A 12,231-nucleotide genomic window follows, 5' to 3' on the forward strand; every position below is an offset into this window, starting at 1 on the left:
CAAGTCACTGTCATCTCTTCTGGAGAACTATGAATAGAAGAATGAAATCTTCTCTTTCTCCAGCCAAAAATGATCAAATCATAAGAGGATCACTCTGTGACCACCCAAGTAACTGAAGCTGGATTTGGGAGCCATGTGTTATATAAGCAAGTCCATCATCCTGTGTTCTTGCTGCTCCTCCTTCCCTACCCCCCCACACCCCTCAGCTAGATTAAAACAGATGGCAGAGGGACATGAAATAAAGAGCAAACACAGGCAAGTGACTAATTTTCCAAAAGGAGCCAGAAAGCCAACCCCTAACTTCAACGTTAGCAGCAGCAAGGAATGCATAATTACCCTCTGAACATCACATTCCTCCACACAAGCAGATGCAGGGGTTGCTACAGATAAGATGCCAACAAGCAGGGGAGGGATCCTCCACTCCAGGCAGGCTTGACAGGCAGTCTGGGACTACACTGCAGTCCTAGGCACACAAGCAGAGAACCTGGCAAAGGAATCACAGTGGGAAATGTGAAGGTGAGTTAATCACATCAAGGAGATGAGGACAGAGCTATTCCAGTGCTTCCCTTTTACCAGAGAGCACTGCCTGCATTCCTGTCCTGCTGGAGTGGGTGCTTGCATCTCTCCTGTCAGCACCCAGTGGCAGAGGGCAAATTCCCTTTCCCTGGCAGCTCGAGGAAGGCTTCAGACTTTGCATTTCAGCTGCTTCAGTGGAAGCACTGCCTCTCTTTGTTGCAATAACATGACAAAGTAGACATGTGAGGTGGTAATTTTCAGGGCCAAGTCTATCAGACTGTCTTTTAGCCATTTGGGATTATTTCTGCTGGCAGAATAAATTTAAAGAGACATCCAGAAAATCTAAAGCAAGCATAATCTTTGCTGTGCCTGACACAAAACATACTGCAGCACATCATTTTGCCACAGAAGGACTGAAGACTGTTACACTGCTAAGAAAAGCACCAAAACCAGGTTCAAGGCACACAAAAGGACTTTCCTTTGCCATTCTGTAAGAAATCAGAGCACCTGTGCTCAGACATGGAGATACCTGTTCTCCAGGACTCAGACTTGTTTCCTTCCTGTGATATATTGGTATTCAGAGCATGCTGCAAAGCATATTTATTTGCCCCTGCTTCTCCTGAGGCATGCTTGGGAGACAGAATTCCACATTATCTTCAGTTGGTATTAGTTCAATTGATTTACCTGTAATTTTGCAGTTATTTGTTGTCTGTGTTTCTAGATCTGTTGTGACCTTTTACAAGTGGAAATCATAAATAACTCCAGTTTGTGGAGACTCATACAGCAAAAACTAAACAGCTTTTAAGTTATTCCTCCAGCTGCCAATACATTTCAGGTCCAAACTGTGCTCAGTCCCATGGACTGGATAGCATCACCCAAACAGGGAATCTTGAGCATTACTTTAGCATGCATATACAAATATTTGCTGACAGATTAAAAACTGGAAATAACTCTACCTCTGAGTTAAATGGCAGATATGGGGGAAAAAAAAGAAAAAAACCAAGGTTTTAAGCATGAGGACATGCAGGCTGGGTAAGGAGAGTTGGCAACCTTGTAACTTCTGCTTCGCACTTCAATCTGCTGACAGACATCTACTTTGCATTCCAAGAGAGGCAGGCTTGCTGCAGCAGCCTTCAGCTGGCAAAGAACTTCCTTACAAACCTTGGCCCAGGGATGCACTGTGGCTGTAGGAGCCTAAGAGTTATTGGTAGGAAAGGATCTAAGGACACCAAGAATCAAGTGAAAGTGTCCCTCTACCCTTCCTCCTCTGTTGGGACATGGGAGTTCAAGCTCAAAGTACACATCCCCTGTCAGATCCAAGTACAAGCTCTTCTTTCTTAAAGGGGATTTTTTTTTTTTTTTAATCCAAAGCAGCCATATTTCCCTCCACTCAATATGGTGGATGAAGCTAATTGTCATTAGTACATCCTTGGTCAGTATCTAAAGACACAGAGACACGTTAGGAAGGATTTGTACAAGTTTATAAAGCCTCATAAACAATTTTAGATCCAAATGGCTTGCAGGTCAGAGTGGCCAACCTGCTGGCAAGTGAAGTGTTCCATTTGAAAGCCAGCTGAAGCCTGGTGGAAGGTGGAAATGCAGGAGCTTTCTCTGCCCTGGCACAACTTTGTGTTTACTTACAGCACAAAGGCTGCTATTGCTGCCTATAGCAGTTTAAATACCCTAAATTCAATCCCTGGCTTATTTTGCTGCCTGATTACTCTTACTGTTTTTTAATTAAGACACATTTTGCTCATGAACCCACACAGAACAAAAGTAAACACCTTCTCCCACCCCTCCCAGTACCCTCAGAAAACCTGTATTTGAAAGCAGTACTTAAACCCTAATCAGCAAGTTTTCTCCCCACCAATGCTTAAAGCAATATTTTAAAAAGAGAAAAAAAGAAAAAAACAGGTCCAAAAATCAAGAGCTGCACATTTCTAGCACTTCAATCAACATTCAGAACCCCAAACAGCAGACTGATGATACCTTTCCCAAAGCTATTCCCAGTCAGGTTTCTCTAGCATTAGGCATTTTTACTTATTTGTCATGTTTTCAAAGGCAGAGCAGTACTGTTTTCCAAACCTGGAATGGCAGACTAAGGCTGTTGAACAAGATCAATTCCATTGTTATTTTGTAAATCTTAGTCACAAATGGTGGATTATGGGCTTAATAACATGCACATGCTCAAGAAAAGCTGAAACACCTGCAACATCCATTTTTCTTGAGTGGCCACCAGACAAACTCAATGCTTACTTTTGTGATAAGGCTGCACAAACATTTTCATCCATGCCTTCTAAACATGATCAGTAAGATGATAAATGTGTGTGTTTACAGACAAGGAACTATTTACATTCAGGTCACCTTAATATGCCAGATCTGGAAGGGAAGGAAAAAAGATTTGTAGAAGTGGCTAATTCCTCCAAAATAATAATATTCCTGTGTCCAAGATAACTGGCATGCTATCTTGGGTAAACAGCAGCTTCCTTTGTTTACAGAGCTCTTGTTCAACAATCGTTAATAATAATAAATAAATAATGATTAAAGTACAAGACACCATTTTCACCGGTCTTCAATTCAGGACAATGTAATGCAATCAAAATTTCATGTCTTTCCAGAGTTTTGGAACAACAGCTGAGTGTTGAAAAGGTAATAAAAAACAACATTTCTATCTGCAGCAAGAATGCCATGGAATTTGAGTTATCAGTGATAAGCTGATAGAGTGATATCAGAGATGGCTGATGGAGAAATATCACTGATAAGCTCTACAAGAGGGCCCTGAGCTGCCAACTCCACATAAGTAGCTTTACAAATATCTGGACTGCAGCAACTCTTTGAAAATAACTGCGTGCTTGAAATAGTCACTGTCGAACCCATTCCACAAGAGATAAATCATGCTACTAAGAGAAAGCAATAAAAATAAACAAACCAAGGTTCCAGGGAATTCCTCTTGTTTTACAGTGAATTAGCAGAAGCACTGTAATGAATTTGCTCAAAAATTGACAAGGAAAGGCTACAGCAGAGGGGCAGAGGCCAGCTCTCCTGCATTCTAATGCAGTCACTGTCTGCAGGATCATCCTTCATACTCCTGAGAGTGCGTTGGTTGCTTGCTCAGGGCAGGAGCCAGCCATAGCAACTGACTGAACTGAGTTCCACTTAAGAAAAAATCCAGAATTAGGTCACTTCTGGCCATTATCAAAAGAGAAAGAAGCAGCAGTCCTTAAATACTGCCAATGCTTCAACTCCACATATTTATAAAACAATCTTTTTAGTTAATGACCACCCAGTAAAGCTGCACCAGTTAGAAATGGGTCCCCACCTCACTCCACCAGGAAAGCCACCAAATTTTGTGACTGGCAGCCCCAAGCAGCTCAGCCCTCGTGGCTCTGCCTCCACACAGAGAGGCACAATCACTGCCCAGAAATGTGCACATTTCTGCCACTGTGCTTCTCATAAAGAGCCTCCAAATCACAGCAGCACTAAGGAAACCACGTATTCCTACACGCCACTCTTACAAATCTACCCATAGTGTCTTCCTTACTCCTCAGTCTCGAACTGAAGAATCTTTCAAAAATTATTAATCAGCTTTCATTAGCCCTAAATTGCTTTTCCTTGCTTGCAATTAAGGACTAATATCCAAAGAGTTAGAAATTTATAAGGTGATTAACCGTAATGAGTGATTAACCACAGTATGATCAATTGCTGAATATCAACAGATATATTTGTTTTTTTCCCAATAAACTTTTCTGTATGTATTTGCACAAGCTTGAAAAGGAAGATTTATTTAGCAGAGATTGAGCATTCCCCAGATAATAGCATATGTGTCTGTTCTTTCCCCAGAAGGCAGCTAGCTATAGACAAAAATATCTGCAAAACAGAAATTAGTGTGGATTCAGGAGGATTTAAGGTGACACTGACATGATGAAAGATCTGTTTTTACATGTGTAAAGTATATTTCAAGTTCAGAGAAAGGAACACAGAAAGCACACGCATGTTGTGATCAACTCCTGTACAGGACAAGTACCTGCTAAGCATGTGCAAATATCACCATATAAAATATATTTCCTTTCCTTGTGTTTCCATTCAATTAAATGTTGGTCAATCAGTGCTAAAAATATTCCTGAGCAGTCAGTAGCATATTAAGTATTGCCTGGGTTAAAATATCAAGCCAAGTGAATGAGTTGGGTCCAAGGTTATAAACAGGAAACAAGATTCTTTTTCAGCCACTCCAGCATAATATCAAAAAGCTTTAGTTATGTTAACGAAACCAAATTTCTGAAAGAAAAAATATTCACTAATCTCACATATTTCCCTACTTGTGGCATCCAAGGTAACACAAGTGCAACTCACTCAATACACTCAAAAACCTGTGAAAGATAATCCCACTTGGGTGTTCATCAAGTAGATCTTAGACAAGAAATTGCAGGTCAACACTCACTAGAGAAGGAAACCTGATCCTTAGAGCAGAGCTTGTCACTCACAGTAAAAGCTGGAAACTCCAAGTCAGCTGCACTCTGCAGGGTACTCAGAAACTCTTCTTGATAAGAACACATCCCCAGAACACAACCAAGAACTTATTTCATCAGTATTTTCCTCCATTTTCCTTCCTGCAAAGGAGGAAAAGTCACTCATAGGAGGAAAAGTCACTCATAGGAGGAAAAGTCACTCATAGGAGGAAAAGTCACTCATAGGAGGAGTTAGGCTATTTGCATAAAAAGAGTCATTAACAGAACAGGTAGCACCCAAGTTTTCTTCAGTTTTCTTTGGCAGAAACCACAGAACAGCAAAACTTGAGGAAAAGTAAAGATGTTCTCAGGACTCTAATGTACATCTAATATTTTCACTTAGCCAATAAGTGAACCATTTGAAGCTTTAAAACCTATTAAGATATTTCATTTTAGAGATGCGTAAGAGGAAGACGTAATACAACACTTTGATCACACCATGTTTTTCTTCTCCTGTTTGTATGGTGTCACCCCAGGGCGTATGGCAATGTTTCACATTTCTATTTTCTTTTCAAAGCTATGTCCCAGTTAAGAAATCCCATGGTTAGCTAATACATGAGGAATGAGTCACTTATTGATGGGGAAAATGAGTTTATATGGGGAAAATAAGCATTATGCCTGCTGCATTAATGTTTTCAACAGTCATTACACTGCTTAGTGGAGCAGAGAGCATGAGCCTAAAAGAAGTATTAGTGCTTACTTTAGGATGAGGTTGTTCACATTAAGCAGTTTCAGGACTCCTCTACAAAGCATTCAGAATAAGTGCTTCTAGCTAGAAGGGAAGTAAGTATTTTTAGCCACTCAAGGAACCAGGTTGTAGTTTAGAGCCAGAATAATTTCTAATGATAAGTCTGAACTTCTTGTAAGCTTAGGGCCCACACTCTTTTAAGATGACAAAAATCAAGGGTGCATCACATTAATGTTTTTACTTTTCCAACAGGTAACTGCTACGGGTAAAGACCATCTTTAAAAGGGAACATGGATTTAATAAACTCAACTGAACAAAACAGTACATCAGAAGAACCTTTCAAATGGGCGACATCCAAGATTCTCATTTCCATTACCCTCTCTGTGCTGGCTCTAATGACAACGGCCATCAATTCTCTGGTGATGACTGCAATAATTGTGACAAGAAAGCTCCACCACCCCGCCAACTATCTCATCTGCTCTCTTGCAGTGACTGACTTCCTTGTGGCAGTGCTGGTGATGCCCTTCAGCATTGTCTACATCGTGAAGGAGACCTGGATCATGGGCCAGGTGGTGTGTGACATCTGGCTGAGCGTGGACATCACGTGCTGCACTTGTTCCATCCTGCACCTCTCCGCCATTGCTTTGGACCGGTACCGAGCGATCACGGATGCCGTGGAATACGCCCGGAAAAGGACACCTAAGCACGCTGGCATCATGATAGCAGTTGTATGGATCATATCCATTTTTATCTCCATGCCACCTTTGTTTTGGAGGCACCAGACAACCAGCAGGGAGGACGAATGCATCATCAAACACGACCACATCGTTTTCACCATTTACTCCACGTTTGGCGCCTTCTACATCCCGCTGGCCTTGATCCTGATCCTGTACTACAAGATCTACAAAGCAGCAAAGACATTTCACAGGAGAAGCGTCAGCCGGATCGTGAGGGAGGAGGGCGTGAACGGACAAGTCCTTTTGGACGCGGGTGAAAGAAGCACCAAATCAGCTTCAATGCCCAGCACAACAGAGAAGACCTCAGATCCCCTGGTGAGCTCTGATAAAATCAACATCACCCTACGAAGTCCCAGGTCTGAATCCAAGCACGAGAAGTCCTGGAAAAAACAGAGAATCTCCAGCACGAGAGAGCGAAAGGCAGCGACGACGCTGGGTTTGATCCTGGGGGCATTTGTGATCTGCTGGCTCCCATTTTTTGTAAAAGAAGTAGTTGTTAATACCTGTGAAACGTGTCACATCTCAGAGGACATGTCTAATTTCCTGGCATGGCTGGGATATATAAACTCCCTTATTAACCCTTTAATCTACACAATCTTTAATGAAGATTTCAAGAAAGCCTTCCAGAAGCTTGTACGGTGCGGGCAATACCTTTAAGAGCTTTTGTTCATATAAGAGAACACATTCGTTGTTTTTTAACCTGTATAAATTTATATAACTGAGATGGCATTTGTTGTATTTAAGGCAAAGCACCAGGACTCTGTATTTGCATTATACTGACTTTTTTTGTATAGGTAATATTGGGAGCATTAATTGCCCAAGTTTTAAAGAGATGGATCATCTGGGATTGGTTTTGCTCTAGAAAAAGAGGTAGCTCTGATCCAGTTGGGATTTGCACAGCTGCCTAGCTTGAAGCATAAGGTATTACCTTAAATATGAAGGAAATATGCACTTGAAGTAGATGAAGAAACAAAACTTTTTTAAAAGTAACCCTCAGTCATCAATGAAATGTTAAGTAAAACAAAACACACATTTTAAACCCTACTGATATAAGATAGAAAATATACCATATAATGACCACATGATTTTAACAGTCTGGCACAGGCCTGCAGCATAGAGCCAAGCCATTCTCAGCCAAGGGTAGTAGCTTTAAATATATCTACCATCACGCTAAGTCAGTGAGCTGTAGCTCTGCCTTGTTCCATAGGTGGACTTCTCTATGGAAGTCCACAACCCAGCAGCAGGCAAGGGGCTCTCATGGCTTACCAGTTTCATAGCAAGCCAGTGTTGGGAGCCCCCTGCCACTGCACACCCACAGCAGATGTGAGCATAACCCCGAGGGAAACAGCCAAACATCTGAGGCTCCTCCAGTGAGCTGGGTACACGGAGTGCCTGGTGCTCTGAGACACCACCTGTGAGGGAAAGGGAAGGTTCATAAAGAGCAGCTGGTTCTCTTGTGCAGATATTAGAGGGGAGAGAAGCACGAGACAAGGAGACACTCCTTTCTCCATGTCCTCACACCTGGCCAGGCACAGAGCCTGCGACCTGCAGCACCAAACCAGGCACAGCTCATGCCAGGGCTGAGCACTGCTGACAGAGGGTGGCTCAGTACGGTTTGAAGGATGGGGGCTGACAGCTCTAGCTCAGTTTGTTCAGCCCTCCATCCTCAGAAGCCTGATGCCCCTGAGCCTCTTCTCAACTGCCCCAAGCACCAGGGCTGTGCTGCCTTCCCAAGCTAGTGAGAAAGCACCACAGTGCTGGCAGCATGGGTCTCTGGAAAAGGCTGTGCAGCACCTTCTGCAGCAGGGGAAGAGGGAGTGACCTCAGTATGCACTGCACATCTGGGCAGGGAATCCTGTGGGATGCTCACTGAGAAGCTCACCTCTAAAGCCCTCCTTCCTCCAGAGCATCCATCCATATCCCCATTCCCAGCAGAGTTAACAAGGCATTACAGAAACTCCAGCCCACCCTAAGTTACTTAGTCAAATAAGACCTGTATGAACAAATCCCTTCCAAGGCCTGAAAGATGGCAGCTTGGCCAATCCTGACCAACACGCTCTAGATGCAAAGCCATGAAGCTGTTAAGAGCCACGCCAAAGCCCAGGTTTTGCACTTTTCAGGACAAACAGATTCAGGCTGTGTCACTAAGAGCCCAGATTCAAATTCTTTGTCAGACATTCAGTGCTGCCTCACAGGAACAGAGCCTTGAAACTCCCTACAGGAATTACAAACCACACTGTCAGCAGCAGTAACCTCCTGCAGAGGTTCTCCAGTTTGGCACCTGGGCCACCAGCCTAGGGACACCACAAAGGAACTGAGAAATGACAGCACCATGGTCACCTTTAGGTGGGGAAAGGTGTCACTGGCCCTTGCAATTGCTCTTCCAAGAGACTTTGAGTGGTTTGTATTAGAGAAAAAATTCACTGTCATTTATCTCTCCCCCTCTCATTCCTCTGTATACAAACTCTGGAGTTTGTAATAATTTTTGTGTTTTCCCTGCTGGCTACCAGCTGACACAACAGCTGTCAAAAGGGTTTCCTGCAAGATGACGAGGTTTGAAACTTGAGATACTGAACTAATTTGTTTCTGTCACTTACAGCTTACTGTATTCTGCTTCCCCATCGAGGTCCAAATGAAATGCTATTCAGAATTAACAGAAACAGTGCATTTGCTGTTGATTTTAACACAGACAGGGATCTAATGGAAAGCTCACTTGTCATGCCATGGAGCCCTAGCACAGCAGTGGCACAGCTAAATTTTGAAGATACTGGGATGCGATGGAGGGGAATTGGCTCACGCTCAGTGCAAGCCAGCACGCTTTATTACCATTGCAGTCAGAGCACAGCCTCTGCAGCTCCCATGACCTCAGCACTGGCTGCATTATGCTGAGAGAAAAAATTGCTCTCAGCATCAGCTGTGCTCTGCTGTCTCCAGAAAGAGCCATGAATTTTAGCTTTCCAAAAGGATTAGCAGATTAGCAGGAGGCAGCACAGAAAACCCCACAAAATCGTTCATTCTTGAAGACCTCTGTTCCCACATTTCCTGAGTCACAACCCTGGGTGTCTTGGGGGAATCCATTCCTCTCCCCCTGCCGCTCCCTTTATGGCTGCTGGAGTACAGACTATATTGTTTATCCTCTTACTAGGAAGATGTTTGACAATATCTTGTGAAATCAAATTGGAAGGAAAAATAGGGGCTGCTTTTCAGGAGAAAAGATACTTAAAATACTCATTTAAATAATAATGGGTGAAGCTGAAAGAAGGAACCATATGTAGATAAACAGAAAATATCTGTCATTTATGCACTGTTAACAGTATTATACTCTGAAACTAATTAAGCTGCTAAACATTTCTCAAGATGCAGGGTGGTTTCTTCTGTACTGTTTTCACTGAGCTGTATCTGCTCGCCCTTCAGCACAGCGGTGGGAGAGGCAACTACAAGAAATCTGATCAAACAAGTGGGAAGTTATTCCATTAAAAGCACTTGCAGCTTGTGGACCATCATTTCTTGGTGTCTGACTGCGACTCATCACTCGTTCCCTCACAGAACCCACTGTGCCAAACACTTCCCCACACAGCACCACACAGTATCATTTCATCCTAAGCATTCACCCATGCATGTGATGCATCCAGAAAAAATACAAGAATTCCCCTTTCAAAATGGATAGACATTAAGATGTCTGCAGAATGCTGCTTTCCCTCCCTGTGAAGCACACAGGCTTCCACTGGACCTTCACACCAGGTTCAAGGAGCACAATTTTAAGCTCTGGAGCTAAGATTTTTTTTTTTGCAAGTAGTTCTGTGCCCTGTGAGAGTTCAGTCTCAGCAAAGAGAAAAAAAGTGTGTCTGGTTTCCCACCTCTGCCAGAAGACTCTGAGTGTATTTCAGGGAAAGGGTTTACATGTCCTCCAGAGTTTGCACAGAGCTTCCTGAGTCCCTGTCACTGCTGCAGCTGCCCTCCCATTGCTGTTTGCTGCCCATCCATCAGTTACATTTATTCCAACACCCAGAGAACTGGATTTCGAGCACCTGACCCACTCCCACTTCAGCTTTCACAGAGAATTGTTCCTGAAGCAGCAGTGAACACAACATGCAGCTCAGGTGGATGGTTTTTACAAACAACAAGCAGTCAGATACACCTCGTTGTGCTGCACTCATTTCTTTGCCTTTCCTCCCTGCCAGATGCTTTACTGTGTCCTTTCCTCCTGAGGATGGCACACCCCTACAGAGAGCTTGGGGACTCAAAAACACATTTGTTTTAGTGATGCAGTCACACTTGTTAACACATGACTGTGCCACCCAGGAACACCCACCTCATCCAAATGCGCTTTTGGCAGCCGCTGCCTTCAGCTGGCGCCTGATTGTTCTCGGTGCTGGGGAGGTGCTCAGAAATAGCTCCGTGCCAAATTGTTTTCTCCAGCAGTTACAAACTCAGCACGTTATTTCTAGGCAAGTACACATTACTACTCGACCTTTGCACGTCACATTCCCCTCGCAGAAGAGAAAAAGAAAATCACTGCTGTAGCTGCTGCTGAAAACAAAACAAAAAAAAAAAAAAAAAAAGAACAAAAAAAAGGGCTCTTTGTAACTCTGTACACCAAAGAGTAAATCCTGCAAGAGTGAGAGGAAACCCTTGTAGCAGCCCTGTAAAGATTAGGAAGAATCCTAACATGTGTCATTCCTAGTACAGGGACAGTACTACCAATAGCAGAACTGCTAAAAACTACCAGCAAGACATTGATATCTCCTTCCCTGTGAAATCCTGAAATTAATTAAACCAATTTTTTTTTTCAGATTTTTCATTGTCTACTGGAGAATCATGATCAAATTTCTTACTTCACTGCTCAATCAGGAAAGCTAAACTCTAAAAGAAACATCAACAGTTTTGTGATTTAGTATTTCTAGCCATCATAAAGTAACTCCAAAAAATTAAATCTTTGATGATACTGATCTTGGCTAAGAGGAAAGATTACAGAGAACAGAACAAACAGAAGTCAGCAGCAAGGGCTGTGAACAGCCAAGGTTACCAGCCAAATTCAAAACAGACTTTCTGGTGTCAAATATCCCACACATAATGAACACCAGCAACTCAAAGCAATTTTATATCCTCACTTTCTATCCTGACTTACCAAAGTATGAGTTTCGTAAATTTCAGTTGTTTACTTCACATTCAAGTGAGTTACTTCTTAAGTAAGAACTCTGCAACTCAGGAAAATTTCAGAAGGGAATATTTTCAGGCAAGGAAAAAGTACTGTGTTTCATTTTCATTAGTCTAAGTACATCAGTACAATTAAGAATTTCAAATCCTGGTTGGGGCTGTGTAAAGTCAAAGATGCTACTTATCCAATGCTATTGCTCTTAACCCATTAATAGGTCAAACCAATTGTATCTACTCTTGTGTATAATATATTATATATAATATAGGTCTAAGATTATTTTAAATATTCTGAAGTTCTGAAGGTATTCATTGCTATGCACCAGATGGGTAGCACTAATAAAAATTAGCCTCTCTTTCCACTTTAAAGCAAGATACCTCCTGCACATGGATGATGTTTTCTCCTCACTAAATTAAGACTTTTTCCTTCTTCCTGCACACCCATTTATCTGAAATCCAGAGCTGTATTTCATGGTTTGGGTTTAAAGATGAAAAACACGTTTAACACCACAAAAAGCGCTAACTGCTAAGGTAATGCTAGAAGAGGGATTAATCTTCTCACTTTCAGTTTAGATCATGACTGGTGGTAGACATTTAATGCAATAGCTGGTTCTGTGCTCTGGCAGCACTC

General features: G+C 42.5%; 1 protein-coding gene across 1 annotated transcript in view; it reads left to right on the forward strand.

Annotated features, from left to right (window-relative positions):
• HTR1F (5-hydroxytryptamine receptor 1F) overlaps positions 1-11,815 on the forward strand; it is a 106,205-nt gene extending 94,390 nt beyond the window's left edge. Inside the window, exon 3 of the mRNA XM_064727079.1 lies at positions 5,962-11,815. Coding sequence (XP_064583149.1) covers positions 6,000-7,103 — 1,104 coding nt within the window. The 5' untranslated portion in view covers positions 5,962-5,999 and the 3' untranslated portion in view covers positions 7,104-11,815. The remainder of the gene's footprint in view (positions 1-5,961) is intronic.
• Positions 11,816-12,231: the final 416 nt, after the last annotated feature.

Source organism: Zonotrichia leucophrys, chromosome 1 (assembly GCF_028769735.1).
Source record: "Zonotrichia leucophrys gambelii isolate GWCS_2022_RI chromosome 1, RI_Zleu_2.0, whole genome shotgun sequence".
NCBI lineage: Eukaryota > Metazoa > Chordata > Aves > Passeriformes > Passerellidae > Zonotrichia > Zonotrichia leucophrys.